We start from the raw sequence: 26994 nt of genomic DNA, 5'->3' as shown, positions 1-26994 counted from the left end.
CAGCCAACACAATCTTTTTTCCCTCGCCCTCTTAGCTCCCCCTTGCCACCCCCCTTGCCTCTTAGCTCCCCCCTGCCACCCCCTTGCCTCTTACCGCCCCCCTAAGTCATCTCACTGCCCCCCAGAGGGCGGTACCGCCCACTTTGGGAACCACTGTTCTAACCTGTTCCAAAGGTCATATTGTATTTTTTTCAATACATAGCAGTTATGCTAACAATCATTTGGTTTTTATTTTGAATGCACCTGTTAGAAGTTTACAATCAAAAAGAAGTTGGTTTTGCAAATAAGTATTTTCAATACTTTCATTTAAAAACAGGAGGATCAGTGGTGGGATTCAAAAAATCTTACTATCGGTTCTGTGAGCATGGCTTGGTGGGCATGGCATGGCTTAGTAGGCATGGCAGGGGGAAAATACTGTAACATCTCCATTCCCACCCCACTCCAGGGGAAGGTTACTACAAAATCCCCATTTCCTCATGATCAGCTAGGAGTCAGGAGGCAGAGAATAGATGGGGTGGTCCAGTCAGAGGTGGTATTTACCAGTTCACTGAACTACTCAAAAGTTCTGCTACCGGTTCTCCAGAACTGGTCAGAACCTACTGAATGCCAACTCTGATGGAAGATGTTTATAATTTAATGTTTTCTCTCTCCGTGAGAGGTAATATTCGCAGAGGTAGTAAGTAACCTGAAGTATATAAGACACAATTTTTCAATAGATGTAGATTCTTCTACAAAGAGTCCACAATTGATCAGTATTGCCTAGATCAGGGGTGTCCAAACTTGGGAACTTTAAGACTTGTGGACTTCAACTCCCAGAATTCTGGGAGTTGAAGTCCACAAGTCTTAAAGTTCCCAAGTTTGGACACCCCTGGCCTAGATTGAATATCAAAGATAATGACTCGGTTCTGAGTTAACAGTTTCAACTGTATATTGCTTTAATCATGTGTCTCTAAACTACTGGAAGCCGATTCTCCTGTGGAAGGAAGAGAAGCTTCTGGATTCTGCTGAGCTTCTTCTCGCAACTTAACAATCTGGATGCTATTTTCCTTCTTTGATAGCCAGAAGGCTGGATATAAAGGCTCATTAAACTTGCATTCAAAAGTATGCAAGACAGTCATGGAGTCAGTAGTGATGCCATAAAAGGAGAGTGTCTCTCTGGGGTAATCTAGGTAGACCCCTATTCTGCTGAATTCCTGAGATTTCAAAGGTGTCTCCACATCAATGTGCCAAGCTGAGAAATCCTTGCCGTTCCATTTAATACACCAGGAGAAGTTGTTCCCTGAGATGCAACTGTTGCTCTCTGAACCTTTCCTGTCAATGCTCTTATTTGTCATGCCAATGTAAATACCAGCTCCAAATATCTCGACTTCAAAGTAATAACGACCCATATATAAGCTTTGATTGGACAAGACTTGGCGCCAGTGTGCAAATCTTTCTGGGTGATCTGGGTATGGGTGCTCCCAGGGCGTGGTGTTGGAAATCTTGTGGTTATCATCCAAAAGCCTCAAATAGCGATGAGCAGTAACTGGGTCAAATGTTAACAGGCAAGCATCTGCACACAAAAAAAAAAATACATTTTTTAAAAGCTAGAAATAATTAATTGAGCACTAAATATGATAGAATACTGCACCTAAAAGACCTAATTAGATTTTATAACAAGAGTAAAGCCAGGATATATTTTGTCTACAATGTATAGAACTTGGAAGAATCTCACTTTTTTTTAACCTTTCTCAGACAATATTTAGTTTGTAGCTACTCTATGCTATGTCTGCTGGCTAAAAATATTAAAATACACATGATGGTTAGTAGATTTTTCAACTGGTGCTCATTCATATATTGGATAGCGGTGGAGACTTAAACAACAGCTTGGATTGATAAGTAAAATCACTATGATTATTGCATGCTTGCTTGGAATAAATGAATTGCTTGCTTAAGTAATATATTTCAGTACTGGAAAAAGCAATAGTCAATAACTAATACTAGATTAATGACAGATCACTAATGTGAAATTAATATTTATTTAGTTTTTTAAAACGTTCTTGACATAATTTTATTAACCATTTTAAAAAGCAAAGGAAAATGTTCTTTCCTCCAAAATATTTTCCTAGGATTTTTGTTCTAATACTGATTCTAACAAATGCATTTATAAAACTAACCCCCTGAGCCACACATTGAGGAGAATTCAATATAGTCTTAATAGAATTCAGGGGTGGGATCCTACCAGTTTAACAACCAGTTCACTGTGCACGCACCAGGCAAACAGCCTGGTCAGCTTCAACACAGCCTGATTTAGCAGAAGCAGCTGATTGGCAGTTGGATCTGCCTCCCAGAATACCACCAATCAGCTGTTCCCACCTGGAACAGGCCAAAAACGGGACAGGCGGAGGCCAAAAACGGGGCACTTAGAGGTGGCAATAGGTGGCAGCAGCAATGGGCAGTGATGATGGCGATGGCCAGCGGTGATCCCTGCAGCCTGGAACAGCTGATTAGAGGTATTCCGGGAGGCCTATCCAACTGCCAATCAGCTGCTCGTGCTAATCAGGCTGTGCTGAAGCTGACCAGGCTGTTTGCTGCAAGGAGGCAAATTGCTAGGAGGCAGAGGAAGAGGCAGATTTTTATTTTCTTGTTTTCCTTCCCAAACCTAGGTGCGTCTTATGGTCTGAAAAATACGGTACTTTGAGAAATATTCCTTTCAAATGCTTCACACAACCTTATTAGCTTGTGTTTACTGCTTATTATAATGATTATGTTTGATATATCAAAGTGAGGTAACATAACAATAAATGATAGCAGTAAATAAAACATAAGATAGAATTGATCAGAATGAATCAGTGGCTGCTCTTATAAACACCATATATTATGTTCAGTGTCTCCTGAATTTCCCGAGAGGTCATAATTGCACATATCTCCTATTTGTCAGTTCCCCCCAGACATCTTCAGATAAGCCAATGTTGTTAGTCTGATTCTCCAAGTCTTTCTTAATTCTTTCAAATTTTGCACTGAAAATTGGACAATAACTTACACTTTAAGAAGTCATTCCTACTTTGAGGTTCTGGAGCTGACAGGCGATATTTGGATGGGACAATTGCAGCCACTGTTGTTTTTATCCCAGCATCTTCTATATAGATGGAAGGAAGGAAATGGGTTTTTTTTTTTTGTATGACTAAGAATTAATGAATGTTCAGTATCAGAACTGTTGGTAAGTAAGCAGCCTTAAAACTGATCAAAACGAATAAACATGTAAATTAAAGAGGAATGGGTACTCACCATCATCGGCAAACCCCTGCAATTTTTCTTTGTAGGAATTGTGTAGTAATTGTAAAAGCTGTTCAGTGGATTCAGAGATCACCTTTCGGATTCCTGATAATTTGTCTTTCAGGCCAATATACACACTGGGCAATGTCTCATCTCCCAGATGCTTCTTGAATTCACAGTATTCCTAAATGTGCACAGATATACAGAAGAACACTGTATGGACAGTGACTGGGAAGAAGGGCTAGAACCCTGTACATTGTGTTATCATGATGTAACTTCCTTTCACATTTGCATTTCAACATGAGATGAAAATATTCAAATCAATAGGTTTGGTTCATGACATCACAGCATGTTGCACCACTCTTCTACTCTCCTATCCACACCCTGCAGAAAAGTATTAAGCTGAACGGTGGGAATTTTTTTAAAAAAAAATCATAGGATTTGTTGCTCACTCAAACACACACACTAGTATTCTCTGCTTTCTCTTAAGACCGTGCAATTGACGTTGGCCAGTTATAGATCCAGAGCAGCAGCTGTGTTTTATGTGAACGTGAATAACAGACCAATAAGAGGATATTTAGTGAAAAGGCAAAAAAAAAAATTAATCCAAAACAACCTTTCCAAATGATGTACAAATCAGATGCACTGGGTTTCAACTCCCATAACTTTCAGTGAGCGAACTTTAACAGTTGAAACCCAAAATATTCAAGAAAGGCAAACAGTCATTGAAGGGTGATCTCAATATTTTTACTATCATTATTTAAGGTACCTTTAGGAAGATGATGTCATTAGTGTGAGTGGCCATCTTCTCCAGTCTTTTCCTACATTCCTCCATTGTCACTTGTTGGCTCTGAAGGTAGATCTTCATTCCATTTGCATGATTAACTGCAGCACGCTCTTTCTCCTCCAGAAAAGTGAGCACAATGGCATGGGTTGCCTTGACAGCTTGGAGAAGCTCCTCAAACTTCTCTTCCACCAAGAGTTTCACTTCAGATACTGAATTCTGCGAGAACAGAAGCCACCATTGTTGCAAAGCCTTAAAGCTGATCTGTTTGACATTTTAAATTGACCATGCAGTAAACCGTACAGCTGCACCCATAACCATGCAGTCCTTCCAGTCATGTTCCACTCAAAATGTTCCTTAGATGCATAAGAAAGGCTGACAGGAATAAAAAATGAGCCACATTCAAGAATAAATTATTCTATGTAAACACAGCAGCTATTTCCCAAGTATTAACTTACTATTATGCATGCCATCATTACAGTATGTCAATTCACTTGTAACATCCCACCAAATTAGAAAGAAAACTATTATTATTCTAATAGTATCTTGTGTTTGGGGTTATTATAAAGAATAACACATCAAATGCTAACTTGCTGTGGCAAGCATAGAGAACTTTCAGCCTGTGGCTATAATAACCACCTCTGGATGTTCTCCATCGTGTCTGCCAAATTAAAGTTTCTTAGTAGTTCTTTTAAATTAAAAAGTAATCCCACCCTCCATTTTGCAGGAAGAATAAATTGTCTTTTACTCTGCAGTAGAAAACATAGAGCAATCACTCTCGATGATCTTTGCATTAAAGAAAGAAGCTTATTCAGTGAACTGAAAAGCGCAAGAGGTGGGGAAATAATGGGGAAGACTTGCCTCCCTGAAACCCTGACTCCTGATAGTCTCCAGCATCCCAGAAAGTAGCAAGGAATTCAGTCTTTGAACTCTAATTTGTTTGTATTGAGAAAACTCAGATCACAAAAATGAACTTGAAAATCTGTGTGATATAAAATGATTGAAACTATTTTAAGATGAAAGTTTACATGCTGACAAAATAGTACTAAGTAATAACAAACTAATGTATTAGTAAATGAAAGTTATGAGAATGGGGGGGAGGGCCATTTCCTGCATAATGTAACTGTCAAAATTTGTACTTCATCCATTACCCCTTTCCTTGAATATTTTGTTTTAAAAACCAATAAAATTTTGTTTAATAAAAAAAAAGAACTCTAATTTGTTTGCTATCTTTGTGATATCATTTGGTAAGCTTGATCTACAACCAAAAGGCATGAAGGATTTGATCATATACACATTCATATACAAAATCAAAACTGAAGAGAAATGGAGATATTGTAAAATGTTCAATAGCCACAACACCAATTATCACACAATTGTTGCTACTTATTAACCAGTTGCTGGTGTTCCTTTCTGTTCTAAATGAATGTGAATCAAGCAAACCTAAAGCCAGATCCAGGATGTCTAATATATTTTACAGGTGCTATTTCAAAAGGCAACTGGGCTTTCTGTGATGTTTTTTTTTTTTTTTTGAAGATGTTTCACTTCTCATCCAAGAAGGAGTTCTGTCAATTTTTCGGTTCTGACTGAATTGTGAGGAATGGAAGGATTTATATTCCTTGCAGCCATCTAGTTGTTAGCACTTTGAAGGTTGGTCATTAGCTCTCTGAGAGTCATTGAGGCCACTTAGGGGTTTTTCTGTACCCTCGGGGTCATCTGAAGCAGAGTGCAACCTTGGGTGTGTAACCTTCTTGGAACTGCTGAAAGGACTGTGTTGTAAAGAGGGGTAGGTGGTGTCTCTGTTGAGAGAGGGTTGTTCGGTTTTAACGCAGATGGATTCCTTTACCTCTCTTTCAAACCAGTGATCCTCTCTGTCCAGAATGTGGACTTCAAAAGAGTGATCTTGGTTTTTCAAATGTAGATGGACTGCTGAATCTTGTCCTGTTGAGTTTGTTCTCCTCTTGTATGTTGTACTATGCATTTATGAAGTGGTTGCTTTGCTTCTCCAATGCACAGATCTGCACATGTCTGATTGCATTGTACTTCATACATAACATTGCTCATTGTGTCTGGATGTGTGTGGTGGCAAGCGTCTGTCTTAGTGTATTCTTAGTATATTCTTAGTGTATACAGCAAAACAACTGAACATGGCTTCCCAGTTTTTCATCCAATTTAGAAGATGGAGTGTTATTCAAAAGAAGTCAATCAATGGAAAATTTAGTCTGATTAGAATTGTTCCATCCAAACTTCTAGTGGCAAACAGCCTCTTTATTTTCCTAGTTAGACTTCTCCTTCATTAAATTCTCCTACATTACTCCAGACTATTAGCAGCATGTCATATAAATTCCACATTTCCCTAGTATACCTCATTCTGGCCCAAGCAGCACCTTCCTGAGGATGGATGCTTATATTAGTGCTTAGCAAAAAAGATATCCTGCCAGTTTGTTCTCTTCTGTAGAAGAAAAGATTCTGCTTTTAAAAATCAAAGACAAAAGTTATGTCCTAGGTCTAGGAAAAGGAAGCAAAAAGGATTGCATGTGGTTAAAGGTTGGCATCTGGAAAAATCCGGTAGATGAAGGAAGCAAGCAGGAAATATTTGTTAATTTATCTCTAAGAAACAGGTAAAAAGTTTTTATAGACACACATACCTGCATACATATATAAAAATTTTATAGACGGGATAGACTGGTTTCTCTACTTACATACCTCAAAATTCTAGAGCCTGGAAAGGACACTGTGAAATGTATTTTCATCATTTATATTTTTATCATTTTTCCCCTTTATGTTTGCCTGACAGGCACACAGGATTTAGCAACCCTATTTTTCATACATGGAAATATGAGGGAAGATGGAAAATAAAAGCATTCCTTGGAACACCAATGTTTACCACTGCAACTACCAAGCAACTATATCATGGCAGGAAGGGTGGTTAGGATGTGTAGGCCCAAAGAGTCTTCGGAAGGGGGAAACTTCAGCTCTTCACCTATTGGGCCCAGCTTTGCTGTTAAATGTCTCACAAATAATAATAGAATAGGATATTTGGTTCAGATTTTAGAAAACTGAAGTTTGGTACTTGCGATTGGCTAACCCTGGAAATCCCCAAAAGTTGCTATTGTGTTTTCCTTTTTAGAAGATTAGGACTAACCTGCAGGCTCAGTAAATGATTCTGAAGGAAGACAATATTTCCTCAAATGCTGATTTCTTTTTTCAAAAAAAAAAAAAGCTGCTATATATTTTCTGCTTTTCGTTACTGTTAGGTGACATTAGATGATGACTGCAGGAAGGATTGTGCAACCTGTGAGATAAACCTTACCAAACTGCATAAACATCAACATTGCTCGAGAGGAGTCTTTATAGATTTGGAGGTGAAAGGTTCACTCATTCCTCACCTCATGTGGAGGAATTTAATGAGAAATTCCAGTAAAAACTGAAGATATTGTACAGATGACTATTGTAAAGTAATGCAAGGGTAACTATAAAATCCTTGTGTTAAATGTTATTAATGTTGACTTTAGAAGGTAAAGTATGAAACTAGCCTTAAATGTTCCTTCCAGAAAAACTAAATACAAGTTTTTAAAATATGAAAACTTGCATTACGAAAGAGCACAGAGAAAAGAATGACATATAAATCAGTTTCCTTTGCGCAAAATACTGTGACTTTGAGAGTCCCTGGGGAAACCTATAAATAACCTTATATTAATGAATAACACTGCAAATGAAAGATAAATCTGTTCATCACCCACTGTCTCTTCATCTAACCCCTACCTTCTTTCCTGGCACTTTGTATATGGAGAAAATCAAAATAGTGTTTTTTCCAGCCTGTTAGCTTGGTTCATATAGCACGCTTAGCTGTAATGTGATTTGTTTATAATTTGGCACAACATGTACATGATTACTTATTGTCATTGCACATGCAATGCTATGTATTAACTACAACATTATGGGATGTTTAACAGTCTATAATGATATAACTATTGGATTACAAGATTAAAAAATTTAGTCATTATCTGCAGCCTTCAGAAGTGTTTAGCTGCTTGCAAGATTTCATAGAAGTCTTGATTCATTTTTGTTCACAAAAAGGAGAGAACCAGTGGTGGGATTCAATTTTTTTTACTGCTGGTTCTGTGGGTGTGACTTGGTGGGTGTGGCATGGCTTGGTGGGCCTGGCAGGGGACGGATACTGTAAAATCTCCATTTCCTCCCCACTCCAGGGGAAGCTTACTGAAAAATCCCCATTTCCTCCTAATCAGCTGGGACTCGGGAGGCAGAGAGTAGATGGGGGCGGGTCCAGTCAGAGGTGGTATTTACCGGTTCTCCAGACTTCTCAAAATTTCTGTTACCAGTTCTGCAGAACTGGTCAGAACCTGCTGAATAACCACCTCTGGAGAGAACCTTAGTTTGGCATGGAGAATTGAAATCACACAATTCATTTTGGGATTTAGTACAATCTAAGACATATCCCTGGTATTTTGCACTGATGTCTCTCTGGCCGAATGCGTAAATAAATATTTTTAAATCCTTCAAATACCGCCAAGTAGCCAGAGAGTTCTGAACCTTAAAGATCTTTCCAGAAGTTGATAATGAATTCATTGGTCACTCTTAAATTAGTTTAACAAGAAACAGTCCAAAGACACAGGATGATGAAATGAAATGTTATAATAAAAAATTAAGTCAAACTTACATAAAATTTAGAGTATTATGTATAAAAAGGTAACGATAATTATAGTTAAATAAATGATTAATAATGATAATAATGCATATATATATATATATGATTGATAATCTGAATTTTTACACAAATTTTAAGTGAGGACTATGGAGAGGATGCTGAAAAGCTTTGTTATAAAAGATAAACAACTCTATATAGAATAGAATATAAAGATGTAATACGATCGGATGATGTCAGGATGATGAAATGAAATGCCATAATTAATAATAAATTTATTTTAAATTTAGAATACTTTACATAAAGTAAAGCTATAGTCAAATGAATGTTTAATAATCATAATAATTGTATACATATATATTAGATTGATGATATGAAACTTTATGTAAATTGCAAGTGAAGGCTGTTGTGAGGAAGCACAACAGTTTTGTAACCAATCGACACACTGTAAGTTAATTGGAGGAGGGTTTTTATACTTTGTGTGTGTTTATGTTTGTTTGTTTTATGTTTGTTTAAAAATAAAAAAACTTTATATAAAAAAAAGAAACAGTCCAAAGAGAATCTATGTAAAAAAAACTAAGGATGACTAGATGAAATCTTTAAATGGTTTAACAATCCCCCCTCTAAAAGAAAACTTACCCAAAGTTTATATTCACTATTTTTACTACCCACTTAAAGGTTTGAGGAATTGCTAATCTTTAAGAATTAATTCAGATAATTCAGACAGTATGTTTAATCAATTTAAATGCTGATCTTTAAATAGTGTTGGCTTTCTTTGTTAGTAGCTATATACAACTCTAAAATGTCAGTGATCTTCTTTTGTTACCCTGAACAGGAGAACAGAGCTGGGGTGGGGAGGGAATGGGGATTTTGTAGTAACCTTCCCCTACCACAAAGCCACACCCACAGAACCAGAAGTAAAAAAAATTGAATCCCACCACTGCCCTAATGGATATTTCCTGGAAGATTCTAGGGAATGGCTATCCTAAATCTCTGGTGCAGCAACTATAATTTTCAAACTAGTTCATATCCAACCTATTTGTGGAGCAACTGGGTCTATTAAGAAACCACCCGTCTGCAAGCATATATTTTGTCAAGCAATGAGTATTGGAAGACTTTTTAAAGCACACACGTCACTTCTATCATTGCCAAGGGCTGAATCTCTAATGAACAGAGACGCTCTGTTTTAATTCTTACCACTATAGACTCCGAGTTCTTCTCCAATTTAACAATTGCATTTTCAGCTGACTTCAGTTTCCAATCATATTCTTCTTGATGAAGAAGAAGTTCACACTGTTGACAGATAAACCAGGAGAGAAGACACACAACAGCTGTTAAAATTCATTAATGAGTTCATTTTTGTTCATTAACATTCAGAATGAAAACTGCTTCTGTATGGTGCCGGACAAGTTAGGTAAAGTGATGGGTAATGAACCAACACTTGATGTAGATAAGATTGGGGTGTGGTTGGTCTGTAAGAAAAGTAATCCATGCTAGTCATTCTGAATGAGGTTGTACTTCCTTAAAAACTGTCCAGAATCCAGTAGAATTGAGGTGGAGTATAAAGTAATTTAATTAGAATTAATTTGATACAATTCAAACCTTACAATTTGATGATACTCCCTTATAAAACCTTGCTACTGGATTATCATATTTCATTAACATATTATTGCAAACATATTATTTGATCAATACCATGAAGCACTTGTCAAAAATCAAAGGATTGTCATCCAAACCAGCAATTAGACAACAGGAACTAACATAAATGGGTGACTTAAAACTAAACCATCAACAGTAGGCGGAAAAATAAGCCACTGCAACCAATTTTATATTAAAACAATTCATATCCTTTGCAAGCAAGTATTCTAGCTGACATTCTTTTTGTACTAAATTTTCTTATTGCAACTGCATATGTTACTACTTGCTGAATTACCAAAATGTTCTATGGCTGCTAAAAGAAGCACTCGATATAAATTACAGCTTTGCTGTTTCAATGAAAGTAAAAATAACTTTTAAATGCTGTATGTACACATAGATGTACCACAGAATCATAAAGTCATTGGCACTTTCTGATATCCTCTATCCCAGTGGTATCAAACTCAATTTCATTGAGGGCTGCATCAGGATTATGTTTGACCTTGGGGGGCCAGGGTGGGCATGGACAGCTCAACATCACTCGTGTCGGAGATCCCAGTGATGGCCCGAGCACCATTTTCTCTGGCAGAGGCATTGCAGCAGTGGTGGGATACAACTGGTATGCCCGGATACGGGAATACCGGTGCCTGCTGGGAGCACCAGACCATTCTGTTATGGTGCTCCAGAGGGCCCACGCTCCTTACCTGCATTTGAGCTATTCGGGGCTTCCACGCACGGAGCATATGGTACCTGCACTACACTCCGCCGAACAGCTGGAGCATCATAGAGATGTTGCAGGTGGTAAGTATGCATGCGCACATTCATGTGGTGGACACCCAGCCCCTTTGCACCATACTGGTTGCAATGGGATCCAGAACCCACCACTGCATTGCGGGCTAGTCCTTTGCTCTTTCCAGGGCTGCCCCATGGGTCAGATCTAAGCACCCTGCAGGCCAGATCCGGCCCCCGGGCCTTGAGTTTGACACCCCTATTTTATCCAGACACATAAATGGCATAAACTAGAAAGTGAGTTCTGTAAGCTCTTGCCTTAAAGCTGGGAATTGAAACACAGAGATAATTAGAGATCCCTATGGCCCAAAGAGAAATGAGTAATAATATCCAAAGTAAACTATGAAAAGTATCCAAGCAGTAATTAGAGTCTGGAAGAGGATTAATAGGGGATGAAATAGAGAATGAGCCCCAGAATGCCCCTTTTATTCATTTTTGTTGCCTTTAATTTTTTTTCTCAATTTCTTTAAGTATTCTTTTTTCTTTTTTTCCCTTTTTTGTTTGTACATTTTACTTAAATGAATAAAAGAGACATTTTTTAAAAAAAATATCCAACATTTCAGCAGATTTTCAAATCACTTCTTTTTAAATAAGAAACAGTATTGCAAAAACGATCATAATGATTTATGATTTTGGAGACGCAGTGAAACGAATGCTTGATTGAAATATATTGTTCCATTCGGTAAGAAGCAATTACATGTATTAACTCAATCTTGAGATTTATCTTGGGAGGTGACTTCTGGACAGAGAAAATGAACACATAATCAAAAGATGTATTGTTCAACATTGGAAACACAAACTTATGACTCCAACTATTTAGTGGCTTGCAGAATTGATTAACATGCATCAACCATGAATGTAATGAATCACAGTTCAATTTATTAATAAATATATGTTTCAAATATTCCATTTTGTGTCCTTTTTCAGGTTTTTTTTCCTCCTTTTATAATTTAGTGTAATTTTCTTTTTGTTATTTTATATTTACGTAGCTAATTGAAAAGGAGGACAAATATTTCTCTGTGCAATTTAATCAGACCAAACCATGCAGGATAATCTGAAGTAAAGTCTGCGTTCCAGTCCTTAAAATTGTCTGTTGATGATAACTAAATTCTATAGTTTGCCCTTAGAACTTGGAATTATACACGTTTCATAAATAGGTAATATAGTTAGTAATATAGAAGCACAAATAAATTGAAATAGTTAAAATGCCATAAACAAGACTGGACTCCTTCTGCTTCAAAACATTTCCCGAAACAGTAACCAAAGGAAAATCTAAAGTATTGACAAACCCTAGAAAGAAGAGAAAAATGGTTTTTAATCACTCCCTTTTATGATGATCAAGTTAGCTTTCTTCCATTTTCAATAAGGCATGAAGATTATCAAGGGAAAAGACAAAAGAGTTTTTTTACATTGATTATTATCCCATTTGCAAGATGTCCAGTTTTACATTCCCCATATATTCATTCCATATAGCAATTGGGGAATAACTTTTCTACAGAAAACATTTTATTTGTTGAATGATAAAAGAAAAAGAAGGGATATTGATCTCTTTGCTCTCAGTATCACATTTATGATACACAAATTCCAGATCAATGTTTTAGAAAAATAGATAAATGAAGGCATTGCCATCCCAAAATCCTGTATTAATAAATGTTATTACAGGAATTTTCCCATTCAAAAAGTTAATGGATGAACAAATTTGTTTTAAGTCCTTTAAAAGCTTAAGGTATCCAGCCTCTTAAACACCCCAAAATTCAATTTAAAAAACTACTTATCTGGAGAATGTCATCAGACATACCTACTACCATCATTGCAAGCCAGTTAAAAAATAAACTGGTTGATTGTTGATTGATTTAGAAGGTAATGTCTATATGTTCTCTTCTCTAACATATAGTCTCTTCATGTCTATTCCTCCCATTTTTTTTCTTCCAGTTGATTTCCCTGTGATCCACTCAGCCTTATATGTTAAGTATGAGTAACTGCTCCTTTCCAGTTGCACACAAGAAGCTTCCAAGAGGAATAGTAGGTTGAAGATCCTACTGATCGTTATTCTGTGGCATCTTTAACCAACACAATGTAATGAAGTTACATTTATCTCTCTTAATTTTTTATATTTCGAACAGATTACACTATTAAATAAACATAATCAAAATGAAACAAAATTCTGTCCCAAACAGGATTGAGATTCCAATTTCCTGTCAGGTTTTACTCCCTTCACGTGAAAGACAGCAAAGAAGAGAGATAAAGGCATAAAGTGGAGGAACAACAGTGTTTAGTTAGTCACACAACTCGGTTTAGTATAAAATAACTGCTACTAATAATTTTATCCTTCAGAACAGGAAGATTAACAGAAAAGGTAGTAAAAGGTTTATACCAACAAAAAGCATTTATTTATGACAGCTATAAATGCCTGATTTCGCCACCTAAGATATGATTCATAACCATTTGAAACGGTTTTCATCTTATCTATGCTTCAGGCATGAAATGTTTCACTATGGAAACTGGGACATAGAAAGGAACACCCTATAAGAGAAAGAGACGTGATACCTGCTTGTTTGTTCAGAACTGTGCAAGTTCAAGCAAACATAGAAAAAAAAATACCTCAGAGAGAAATTATTTCAAACTCCATATTTGCAAGACAGTGAAGAAATTTGTTCTCTGTTTGCTTTTGCAGTGATGCAAAGATGCAAAGGTTTGTTAATGTGCACTCAGTTGAAACGCATAGCCAGGTGATAGCCTTTCAAAAAGGGAAATGACCTGAACTTCCCTAGTTTGGAAAGTAAGCAGGATCAGGAATCTCAGCTAGGGAAAACTAAACCAAGGGATCAGCTATAACAAACCACTCCCATATCATTGCCAGGAAAATTGCATGATTGTATCTCTGAAGTCACCAAAAGCTGTGCCCAGTTGATAATTTTTGAGGGTATTTTTAGCTTTTCTGTACAAAGGAAGAATTTATGATAGAGCAAGAACCACCACATATGGATATAATTCCAGTGTTCTCCTCCAATAAAATTGGCTGTAATCTTTAGTATTAGTCCCAAGAAGTATCATAGAATTCCTCCATTGTGCCTGAGAATCAGCCAAATGCCAATTGTCTTAGTCAGTAGAAACTAAGCAAAATCCAGGTGTTTCACAAGTAGTCTGGATATACCAGATGTCATGCTTGGCATGACAGTCAGTTTCTCATAGAAAGTAGGAAAGTCCTTTTGCTCATCAGGATTTCTCCCTATTGAAAACCCCCAATCTTCTTTCGCTAGGAAGCTTTTATTTCATAATACCCCACTTGCAAATTCATGAAATCCCAGTATAACACAGTTCTCTTGTGTTCATTTAGGAACAAGCCTAAGTGCATGCTAAAGCATGATTCATGGAATAAGCCACAGAGGTAGGATTTATACATAAAGCTGCATAAAATGAATAAATCAGTACTTAGAATCACATGTTCTGCTAAGCCACAGCCCAAGAAACAATAGGGAAATGCATTGTGACCTAGTTCCTAATGTTCATTCAGATGACCTTACGAAAGGCTAGATGTGAAAGTAAGAGCTCTCTGACCTCTTATTTCCAACCAGTGAGCAGGCTGTGACAATTCTCCCACACACCATATTAACAATAAACTTATATGCAATTGTTACCTCTTTTTCTTTCCTGGCTACCCCACAGATTACAGCTTGGTGGTTTTGATGTCCATCAGAAAGACACTCCTCACAGATACAGAGTAGGTCATTGTGGCAGAACCAGCTGAGATGCCTTTTGTGGGTCTTGCAGCTCTGTATGTCAATGTCCTTTAGTGGATCCATAAGCTTATGGTTCTGTAGTTTGACATTCTCAAGGTGTGGCCTCAAGTGATCCTGGCAGTAATTTACCATGCAGGTCAAGCAGGATTTTACTGCCTGCACCTTCTCTGTTAGGCAGAAATCACAAAGCACTTCTTCCTCTTTTTGCTCTTCTTCTGGGTGAATTTCTGTCAAGATACTGGGTGAGTGATCCTTGGCTGACTCGTTTTCAGACAGGTGTTCTCCCAGGCTTGGCTCACTGTGGCATGGGTCTTTGCTTTCAAGTTCCATAAGAGGTGTTCCTTCATTTTTCAATTCTTTACTCCCACATGTTTCTTTACAGATTGGTGAGCCATTTACTACAGGGTCCTGAACTGCCAGGTCTTCAGCCAGCTCTTCATGGCAACTTGAATCGGAGGCAGCCATTACCTGTCTACTATTTCCTGAACAGAACCGCTCCTGCAATACTAACAATAGCTCTACTATCTAAGGTGCTTGTTGTATAACTGCACCGTAGAAAGAAATAAAAAAAAAAAAACTAGTCATGCCTGAATGTTCCTGAGTGACTGTGTGCTTTAGGGCATTAACTCTTTCTTTCCATCTCCTAGAACGCATGGTCTGAAATTACGCAACAGGGGATCAGGTGATATAAGCAGTTGGCATATATTCAACCTCTTTTCTGTTAGTGTTATTAACCAGCCAAAGCTTGCTTTTATGTATCTATGTTATGACATACATCCAGGAAATGTATGAATCATGTAGAATGTGAATGTGTGTGTGTCCTGTCATAATTTCATTTTAGGCAATGTTGATATATTTGTTTCTCTCATGAATTTTTTTAGAAGACACCAGCAACCTCTGGGACCATCATAAGAACAGGCTGAGGGCTCAGTGTAGCCTGGGGCCATCACTACCTATTTCCATAATTGCCATAACTTGGACTTGGAAAATATTGTGCATAATATATATACACATACACACACAAATGGTGGTTGACAGACTTACAATCTAATACCCATATTCTTAAAGGATAGAGGGGTGAAAGAAGAATCAGGAAATATATTCATATCCATTTTTTTCATCAATTGAACAAAACTAAATGGTATATTTAATCCTGCAGTAACTTAATGACAAATAATTGGAATAAGGATTTAATTAGTTCAAATTATTTCTACTCCATTGGGCTTAGAATGTATTGCTATTGGGGTCTCTTATAGCTATTGGTGTATATTGGATAGAAAGACTGCAGTTTTTTCGAGAACATCATAAATATGTTTTGACACATAGCAGATCTCTCACCTTGACAATTGAATTGCCCAACTATCATGGCACTTACACATGGAAGGAAGGAGGAAGTCTTTGTCATGGCAATTATGAAAATAGCTAGGGATGGACAAGCTTTGGAGCCACACTGGGCTCTCATCCTGTTCATATGATGAACCCCAGAGGTTGTTGGGACTCCAATTTGTTTTCTTCTTCATTCTTTCCATTTCCATTCTTGTGTTCCTTCACATTTCACATTTCTCCACTGAAAGGCAAATAAAGACAATTCTTTCTGATCAGTGTATTAGCACAGTCACCTTATGGGGGAGATAGGTAACATAAGAATTTATGTAATAAATAAGCATTTATTTCTAGGAATTATATACTCCTAAACATTACAATTTGTCAGAATGATGGATGCTTGAAATTATTACAGTCAGCCACATGTTTAGTCTGGATTTGGCAGTTTTATCCATTAATCAAGTGCTTCTATCAAGTCCTTCCCAAGGACCTGGCATAGGCAGATTTGTTGTTTGATGGTGTTAAATCTATCATCACAGAACGTAAGCTGCAAGTAAAGCTACCTCTTGCAAATGACTGATAGTGATTTTGTCAAAGCCAGTGATGTTCAAGGGGTGCTACAGATACCTTGGGATTGCATCTAAGGAACCTATTATCATTGGTGCTATCTTTGCCTTTTTGCCACAGTTAATCTACTTCTATTTTCAGGTGTTTGTATTTTGTGATTTTTGCCAGTTCTGTCTCTTTTATTCTGCTGTCTCCAGGTACAGCCATGTCCATTATCCAGAGGTTTGGGATTTTTTGGTCTTTCTTACCAACCGTTTTTAAATCTATGTTGTTGTTATGTAGCAAGTGCTTTCTATATGAATTTTAAAATCCAAGAGCTTTTTAGCTTCTTCATTTTCTATTACTTTGCTTATTTTGTGATCCCATCAGTTCTTGCTTGAAGGCAATTGGTATTTCTGGTAAATATTCCAGTGCACTGTTGTTGCCTCTTTGTCATAACATTGTTTGTAGTTAATCTGTGCAACCTTCTTTCTAACTAGGTGGTCCACTGTTTCGTCAGCTTCTTTGTAGAGAAGGCATTTGCTGTCTGCTGCTGTCTGTCAGGCCTGCAGCCATGTTCCTTTTGGATCTTTAGCCTGCCACACTTCTATCTACTATGCTGTTTCTATAGTGGGGAAATGGGAGGGGATTTGTAAGGAATGGAATGTGATGTAACCAAAATAAAATTCCTTTTAGATTGCCAAGCTCATCCTTTGCCTTGGAACCTCTGCACCTTACTGGAACTGGATGGTAGAACTGCCAGCATGGCAGTGGAAGATTGGACCATGTGATGGGCTTGTGGTTGTGGGGGCAAGATCATGAACTTTAACTTGGGGGGGGGGGGGAACTGAAGAAGCTTCAGATTCGGGTTTCCCCTCAGATGTGCCAGAATGGCTCTCTTAATAAATTGGAACTTTGAGCAGGACTGTAATTTAATTTTGGATGCTATCTGGAACGCTGACACTGTCTTCTCAATTTTGATTTTGTATGCATTTGTTCTGAAGGGTTGGTCTTGTGCAGGGGTGAAATCCTCCTGGTTCGGCCTGGTTTGGACAAACCGATTGTCCTTGGTTGTGCAAACCAGTAGTTAAAAAGAAGCTTCTGAGGAGCGCACAGGTCAGCTGTAAGCTACGCAATCGTCTGGAGCTTTTTTTCTGTTTTTTAAAGCATTTTTTCCTTGCTGGTTCGAGCTTTAAAAAAAGCTTCCGACAATCACACAGCTCACAGCTGAGCTGCACGATAGTCGAAAGTTATTTCTTTAGATTTTTTTAAGCATTTTTTTTCTTACCGGTTTGCCCAAACCGGCAGGGGATAAAATGCTTTAAAAAGCTTTAAAAATAGCTTCCAATGATCATATGGCACAACATTATTGTGTGGACAAAGGGCATGATTTACTGACATTATTTTTTTAGTCTTCCTAGAAGGGTTTTTAGTTCTGTTCGAGTTCAATCTACTATGCCAATTGAGTATCTAATGACTGGAATTGCCTAAGTGTTAATTGTCTTCTTGGCATTTCCTCCACTGACTTTGGACTTTAAAATTTTCTTCACTCTTGAAGAAGTTCATTACTAACTTTCTTCTTGACTTCAGTTTGCTTGATGTTGTTGATTTAAGTATTTGGTTTGGTTTGGTTTGGTTTATTTGGATTTATATGCCGCCCTTCTCCAAAAGGACTCAGGGCGGCATACAACATTAAAAAACACACATCCCAAAAGTTAAAAAAGATTAAATCCATATCCCAAAAAACAAACCGAATTTAAAAAACAACAACACATTTAAAATAAGTTAAAATTAAAATTAACAGGCCAGGCCGGCTTGCTGGAAAAGCCAACTTTTTAGGGCACGTCGGAAGGACCGGAGGTCAGGGATTATGCGAAGCTCCGGGGGCAGCTCATTCCAGAGGGAAGGCGCTCCCACATAGAAGGCTCTCCCTCTGGGGGTCACCAGCCGACACTGCCTGGCCGATGGCACCCTGAGGAGGCCAACTCTGTGGGATCGTACTGGACAGTGGGAGGCTACTGGTGGCAGTAGGTGGTCTCGCAGGTACCCTGGGCCTAAGCCATGGAGTGCTTTAAAGGTCATAATTAATACCTTGAATCGCACCCGGAAAACAACCGGCAACCAGTGCAGGCCTCCTAAAAGGGGTGTAACATGGGAGCACCTAGGTACCCCTATGACAACCTGCGCGGCCGCATTCTGGACCAGCTGAAGCCTCCGGGTGCTCTTCAAGGGCAGCCCCATGTAGAGAGCATTGCAGTAGTCCAGGCGAGAAAGGACGAGGGCATGAGTGACTGTGCACAGAGCATCCCGATCCAGGAAGGGGCGCAACTGACGTACCAGGCGAACCTGGTAAAAGGCCCCCCTGGTCACGGCCTTCAGGTGTTCTTCTAAACTAAGCCGCGTATCCAGGAGGACTCCCAGATTGCGAGCCTTCTCTGAAGGGGCTAAAATTTCTCCCCCTATCGTCAAAGATGGAACAAGATGTACAAATCGGGATGAAGGAAACCACAGCCACTCAGTCTTGAAGGGATTGAGCTTGAGCCTGTTCCTCCCCATCTAGATCCGCACAGCCTCCAGGCATCGGGACATCACGTCGAGGGCATTGTTTGGGTGGTTTGGGGTAGAGATGAAAAGTTGGGTATCATCAGCATATTGATGATACCGTACCCCAAAACCACAGATGATCTCGCTCAGCGGTTTCATGTATATGTTGAACAGGAGGGGTGAGAGAACCGACCCCTGGGGCACCCTACAAGTGACGCGCCTGGGGGTCGATCTCTGCCCTCCAGTCAACACAAACTGTGACCGATCCGACAGGTAGGAGGACAACCACCTTAAAATGGTGCCCCCCACTCCCAACCCCCTGAGTCGTCGCAGTAGGATACCATGGTCGATAGTATCGAAAGCCGCCGAGAGATCTAATAGGACCAGGACAGAGGAACAGCCCCTGTCCCGGGCCCGCCAGAAATCATCGACCAACGCGACCAATGCCGTCTCCGTGCTGTACCCGGGCCTGAAACCCGACTGAAACGGATCCAGGTAGACAGCTTCATCCAGGTACTGGGGAAGCTGACGTGCTACCACACTCTCGACAACCTTTGCTACAAAGCGAAGGTTGGAAACCGGATGGTAGTTGGCTAAAGAAGCTGGGTCCAGGGAAGGCTTCTTGAGGAGGGGCCTCACCACCGCCTCCTTCAAGGTGGTGGGAAAGAACCCCTCTCTCAATGAAGCGTTGGTAATCGCCTGGAGCCAGCCTCGTGTCACCTCCCGGGAAGCTGAAACTAACCAAGAGGGACATGGGTCCAGCACACAAGTGGCAGCACTGAGTCTCCCCATAATCCTGTCCATGCCTTCGGGGGTCACAGGGTCAAACCCATCCCAAATTGTCTCCTCAAGATTCATCCCCGTCGGCTCGCCCGAATCTACCCAGTCAGGGTCCAAGCCTGTCCGGATCTGAGCGATTTTATCCTGCAGATACTGAACAAATTCTTCAGCCCTACCCTGCAAGTGGTCTTCCCCAGTTCCTTAGTTAAGTAAGGAGCGGGTCACCCTAAACAGGGCGGCTGGGCGGTTATCTGCGGATGCGATAAGAGCGGAAAAATATTGCCGTTTTGCCGCTTCTATCGCCACTAAGTAGGATTTAATATGAATTCTTACTAGTGTTCAATCAGATTCGGACCGGCTGGCCCTCCAGCCACTCTCTAGGCATCTTTTCTGGCGTTTCATCTCCCGGAGCTCCTCGGTAAACCAGGGAGCCATCCAGGATCGACACCGGGTCAGAGGCCGCAAAGGCACAACACGATCCAAAGCCCCAGCGGCAGGCCTATCCCAGGCTTCCACTAGGGCTTCGGTCGAGTTGTGAGCAAGGGATTCAGGAAAAGTCCCAAGCTCCATCAGGAACCTTTCGGGGTCCATCAGGTGCCTGGGGCGGAACCATCTAGTCGGTTCCGCCTCCCTGTGGCGAGGGGTAGTGGTATGGAAGTCACGGCTGATGAGGAAATGATCAGACCATTTGTAATGATCTTCTTCATCCAGGCATCTTGATTCCGTAATTTTCACTAGTTTTCCCCTATTGACGATAAAGGTGACACATTTGTCCAATCCAAAGTCCATTGTGATATTTTGGCTGTATATAAGGACAGTATTGAGCACCAATTCTATTTCAGACAATGTTGTTCTATAGACCTTCCAGTTGTCTATATAAAGGTGTAGGAAAGACTGGGTGATGGTTTTGATGTTTGATAGCCATGACCCAACTTGTTCAAGAAATATGTTCAAAATTAAGAGATATCAATGCAAGGGTAAATACTAATGTGAGTTTCCTTGAAAGATTCTTCTCTTGGTATTAATCTCTCCTACTGCATCACTATTAGCCAGCAACTGTGTCTTCCATTGTTCCATTGATCTTTGTATAAAGCTTCTGATGTTTTCATTGACTCCTATTATTTCTAGGCACTTAATTATTCAATCATGTGGCATGGCGTCAAATGCCTCCTTGTAATCATTCCAAGCTAAATTCTAATTGGTCTTCTTTCCCCTGCAGTTTTTCAAAATGATCTTGTCAATTAGGAGCTAATATTTTCTTCCTCTGCTCTCAAAAGCCAGGAAAAGTGCAGCAGCCATCTTTTAAAAACAACCACAACAACAACAGCAACCTCTTCCTATACAATAGACAGCAGTGTTTAGCTATGTCATGGTTTTTATTCAGCAACTAAGGGTAAACACAAGGACCAAAATACAGCACTCAATTGTATCTGTAACCAGTTGAAATCAATGGGCTTCAGCACAGTTGGCTCTGCACTGGTTTGTGGTCACTATACCCAGCCTGTTGTAGCCCAGCAGGATCCGTTTGAGCTGCTGATGGACTCAGATAGCGAGGGATCATTTCAGTCAGCCCTGGGTGATGTGGAAGACCCTGTGCAGGTTGCAGATTCAGAGTAGGGACTGGTTGGCCACCAGGAGGTGCCTGAGGCATGGAGCAGTGGGGAGGATCAAAGGCAGTCAGTCCCTGATGCTAGAGTGAGAAGGGCTGAGAAATGAAAGCAGCAGCTTTGTAGGCAGGCTCACGGATGATAATTAGCACAGGTGGTTGTAGATTGGCCCCTCCCAAGAGAGCTTATATGTGAAGCGTTGGGAGGGGACATTTGCAGGAAACAATCATTCGAAATTAGCAGTGAAGAAAGTCGATGTCTTAGAGCCATGTTTGAAAATCTGGTTTGTTTTGTTGCATTTTGAATTATCTGGGCCTTCGGCCAAAGGGTTTGTTATCTTGCAATTAAACAGTGGCAAACAGCCAAGCCTGTGTTTTGGCTTGTTCACAGGTGTGGAGAGAGGGGGGTCAGAACACTAGCCTATCACCAACTTTTCCATATAAAAACTATAAAGTACAAAATTGGTGTTATTTGTATGTATGGAAATGCTTATTGATCATGGCTTTCAAGTGGAAAGAAAATTGCTAAGATTGCTAAGTACATTTTCCAAAACCACAATGAATTATATATATATATATATATATATATATATATATATATATATATATATATATATATATATATATATATATATATATATATATATATATATATATATATATATATATATATATATATATATTACTCTTAAATCAAATCCATACTTCTCCTCTAATCTAGTACTGTAATAATAGCTTTCCTTTCCTTTTATAAGCCATCCACTTCAGAAAGCAGAAATCTTATGCTAATAACAATAGAAATATGGAAAGATTTAGATGTTCTTGAAGAAAACCATCCTTCCAACTTCCTCTTCCTTCCAGATATAATAATTCCTCAGTTTAGCAGATTTCAGATACAGCAAACAAAATGTTTGTCCAGATAGTATGCTGAAATAATTATTCATGGTTATCTGGGAAAGTTAAGTAAAGGAATTAAGCTAAAGGGAAAAAAAGAAAGCCAATGAGTTTCCACAATATGATTGTGATCATTTACCCACTATTTTCAAAGAGAAAATTAGCAATTGTTTTGAAACTCTGAACCTTATTGATAGGGACCTGTGGAATGAACTCAAAGAAGCTGTTAAGGGTAAAATGAGAAAAGGGACTGCCAAAAATGAAGAAGCAGAAGAAAGCAAATGGGATGTCAGAACAAATTGTGAAAATTGCCAAGAAGAGGGGGGAAAAGCCAAAGCCAAGAAAGACAAACATCTCAGAAAGGAACTTAACAATGATTTTCAGAGAGCTGTTAGAAAAAACAAGAAGCAGTATTACAATAACATCTGTAAGCCTTTGAAGATGGAAACAGACATGGAAAAGCAAGGGAAGTCTTCCAAAAGATCTCTGAACAAAAAGAGACATTCCAGTGTTGACTTGGTATGTTAAAGGATACCAGTAGACAGATAGTAACTGATTCAAAGCAAATAAAATAAATGTGGAAGGAGTATACTGAAATACTGTACAGCAGACATGTCAACATTCAAAATGCCTTAGGATATTGCCTATTTACAAAATTTCTAATATTAGTAGGTCCTTACTCACTTGGAAGACTAAAGGTACTGATAGCATACCCACATAAATATAGCAAGAAGCAGAAGAGAAATCTGGATAACGACATAGTGGCCAAAAGATTGGAAGAAGTCAATCTATATTCTAATACCAAAAAAGCCAACTTTTGTAAAACATCCTCAATTTTACATGCTAGCAAAAGAATGATTAGAATTGTTTAATGTAGATTAGAGTCCTGCATAGAAAAATGATAGAAAAATGTTTAATTGTGTTAATCACGCTTTGAAATGTGCTTGGTAAATTAGGAATCCCAGAATATATTTCATTGTTCTCCTGAGATATATATATATACAGGCCAGGAAGCCTCTGTGTAGACACAACATGATAAAAGCAGACTGGCTCCAGGTTGACAAAGATGTAAGCCAAGATTTCTCCTCTTATTTATTCAGCATATATCCTGAATTAAGAAATGCTAGATTGGAAGAGGAAGAGCACAGTTTTAAAATTGGAGGAAGAAACATTAATAACCTGTGCTATGTTGATGACGCTATTCAGATACCTGAAAATGCAAAGCATGTGCAAACCCTAGTAATGAAAGTCAAGGAACATTTTAAAAAAATGGGACTAAAATTAAATACAAACACCAAATGAATCACAACTGATACAACCACTCATAGAACTGATTATAAATATAACAAAGTGGTAGGTCACGTCTTCCTTTTAGAAACACCTACCAATGGTAAATGAAGAAGCAATCAAAAATGCACCACCAACTAGCACTCAGTAAAGCAGCCATGAAAGCCTTGGAAAAGATTATACAGATGCTGTGATGTGATATACCTACAAGGATTAAAATAGTGTTAGCTATGTTATCTCCCATGACACTATATGGAAATGAAAACAGAATTTTGAAGAAACAGAATACAATGTGAAGAAGCAGAAGAGTATTGGTGTATTTGGTGTTGAAGAAGGCTCCTGAAAACCTATGGACAGCCAAGAAAATAAATGATTTATTGAACAAATCAGTCTAGTGTGGGTGTCGGCAACCCGTGGCTCCAGAGCCACATGTGGCTCTTTCATCTCCCTGCTGTGGCTCCCTGTTGGCTGAACCAACCACTGGCTGGCCTCCCCTTCCCAGTCACTATTTGCCTGGCCTGAGAAGGTAAGGGCCACGGAGGGGGATGGAGACTTGCTCCATATTCCAGAGCGAAGTGCCCCTGTACTTGCCATATCCCGTGGACACTTCTTCTGGCCCTTGTTGTTGCTGCACACACCTCAGTCACTTGGAGAGACATGCAACTTGCTCTCCACTCTGAGACATTGGCCTGGCCCACCCCAGCTGCAGCTGATGCCACTGCTGTTGCCACCTCCATAGCCTGCTTGCTGCTCTCGCTGCACCTTGCGCAGCACAGTTAAATTTAGTGTGCTTCATAATGGGGGAAACAGCACTCCCTCCTCCTCCTGGAGCCCATTACAATAAGGTGCATCGACCGCAGCCCAAGCAACTGAGGTGCATGCAGCACCAACAAAAACCAGAAGAAGCGCCCACGAGATATGGCAAATACAGGGGCTCTTCGCTCCCGCTCTGGAATATGGAACAAGTCTCTATCCCCCACCATCACCCTTACCTTCTCAGGCCAGGCGAGGAATGACTGGGAGGAGAGGGTGAGGGGCGGGGGCAGTCAGTGGTGGGTTCAGCCGACAGGGAGCCACGGCAGGGGGACAAAAGAGTTTCATTTATCTGGGAACCTGAAATGACTCTTGATTTAAATCATATGGTAAAAAGCACCCAAAGAAGAAGAAAGAACAACATTAGTAAAAAATAAACACCCTCACCTGTTTTTGGAAATAGTTCAAGAAGGAACACACAAACACGAGAGAGAGAGAGAGAGAGAGAGAGAGAGAGAGAGAGAGATGAGAGAAACAGACAGACAGACAGAGAAGGAGAAAAAGAGAGAGAGAGATTAGAGGGAAAGAGAGAGAGAGAGAGAAAGAAACAGAGAGGGAGAAAATGAGAGAGAGAAAGAGAGAGACACAGAGAGATATCTGTTCCCCCACAGAAAACACAGGGAACCACAAAATTGGGTAGGCATGGCTGGAGGGGTCAATGGACTGGGTGGGAGGGAGTGATGTCAAGTTGGCCATGCCTACCCAGGTTTTGTGGCTCCCGGTGTTTTCTTTTCTGCGGGAAACAGCTCCAAATGGCTCTGAGTGTTTAATGTTTCAGACCCCTGGCCTAGTGTCTTGAAGCACAAATAAATAGCCTCAAATTATCCTACACATTATGTGAAGACATAGCTCTCTGGAAAAGATTCTAAAGCTGGGAAAGATGGAAGGAGAAGAAGAGGATGACCAGCAGCAATGTGGATGAACCTAATTACAATGAAAAAAGCTGTTTTCATAAATGCTTGTTGTCAACTTCCAAAGAGAAAGGACAAAAAGGAGCAACTTTAACAGACATTTAGATTTGATAGATGCCCCTCCCAAAAAGTCCCATGGTATCATGACAATGTTCACATTATAGGAGTATATATGGTTCAGATATAAGCCAAACACTAAAATGAAATTCAATAAATTTGAAGTAAATCTGAAATAAGGTGACAGTGGTGACAGTAGCAACGGTGTTGTTAACTATAAGGAGGATGACAATGATGATAATAGTATGGAAATTCTTCAGTCCCTGAACTGTCTTACACTTTCTCATTTTTCACACATATCCTGGATTATTTACTACCCCAAATGCACTTTTATTACCTTGTCCTGCAACTTCTTCCTTTTGATTGTCTTGCCATTCCTCAAAAGTGTATTCTTAAAATTCCTTGCCACAAATACCTCAGGTTCTCTTTATTGCTTTTTCACAAATTCTGAAATGTACATTTGGTTATATTTCTTCTCTCTGCAGTCTTTCCTATTAATCACTTATTAAACTATTAAACACTTGCCCGCAAGCCTACATTTCTAGAATTTTTGGTTTTTCTTATTTTGAAATCTGTTCTAGATCTGCTATTGGGTATATTTCTCTCATCCCCAAATCTGCAAAATCACCACTACAAACACTTATTTATTTGATCCCACTGTGATCTATTTCCTCTCTACTTTCTCTATTACTAGATTTTCATATCAATCTAGTAGTATAAACTCACAGAGAAATCCCATAGTGCATATTCATGCTGTGTTTTCCAACCATGTTTTATGTGAGCCGGCACTTGTCTTCCCCAAAGACTAGCTATCATTTAAGCCCTTAAATAAAAGAATATAATAGAATGAGCTGGAAGGAAACCTGGAGGTCTTCTAGTCCAGCCCCCTGCTCAAGCAGGAAAACTTACTTCATTTTAGATAACTAGTCTCTTCTTAGAAACCTCCAGTGATGGAGCGCTCACAATTTCTGCAAGCTAGCTGTTCCATTGGTTAATTGTCCTCACTATTAGGAAGTTTCTCCTTAATTCCAGGTTTCTTCTCCCCTTGATTAGTTTCCATTCATTGTATCTTGTCCTGTCCTCTGGTGCTTTGGAGAATAATTTGACCCCCTCTTCTTTGTGGAATTCCAGTATATTCCAGTGTGTTCAAATACTGGAATACTTCTATAACGTCACCCCTAATTCTTCTTTTCTTTAGACTAGCCAGACCCAATCCTGCAGCCGTTATTCATGTGTTTTTGTCTCCAGGCCTTTTATGATCTTAGATGATCTTCTCTGAACTTTTTCCAAAGTCTCAATATCTCTGGAATTGTTACATAATTGTTAACAGATTTATTCTTGCTAGATATAATTACATCTCTGTT

General features: G+C 39.2%; 1 protein-coding gene across 1 annotated transcript; it reads right to left on the bottom strand.

The window, feature by feature from the left end:
* Positions 1–877: 877 nt before the first annotated feature.
* Positions 878–15389, bottom strand: TRIM16 (tripartite motif containing 16). The gene is made up of 6 exons (XM_081938264.1): positions 14768–15389; positions 9903–9998; positions 4025–4258; positions 3268–3439; positions 3023–3118; positions 878–1552 (listed from the first exon to the last, which is right to left on the bottom strand). Exons 1-6 carry the CDS (start codon positions 15332–15334, stop codon positions 936–938), a joined length of 1782 nt encoding a protein of 593 aa, XP_081794390.1. The 5' UTR covers positions 15335–15389; the 3' UTR covers positions 878–935.
* Between the last annotated feature and the right edge of the window lie 11605 nt (positions 15390–26994).

The sequence above is a fragment of the Natrix helvetica genome, assembly GCF_964273705.1.
Source record: "Natrix helvetica genome assembly, chromosome: 1".
NCBI classification, from domain to species: Eukaryota; Metazoa; Chordata; class Lepidosauria; order Squamata; family Natricidae; genus Natrix; species Natrix helvetica.
The sequence above is the reverse complement of the archived record's forward strand: the minus strand, read 5'-3'. Positions and strand labels throughout refer to the sequence as shown.

Excerpts from the sequence above, each read along its gene's own strand:
- TRIM16 (XM_081938264.1), bottom strand. The coding sequence starts at position 15,334 with ATGGCTGCCTCCGATTCAAGTTGCCATGAAGAGCTGGCTGAAGACCTG. Across the intron at positions 3,440-4,024 it reads ATGACATCATCTTCCTAAAG|GAATACTGTGAATTCAAGAA; the intron begins GTACCTTAAATA and ends GTGCACATTTAG. Across the intron at positions 3,119-3,267 it reads GCAGGGGTTTGCCGATGATG|AAGATGCTGGGATAAAAACA; the intron begins GTGAGTACCCAT and ends CCATCTATATAG.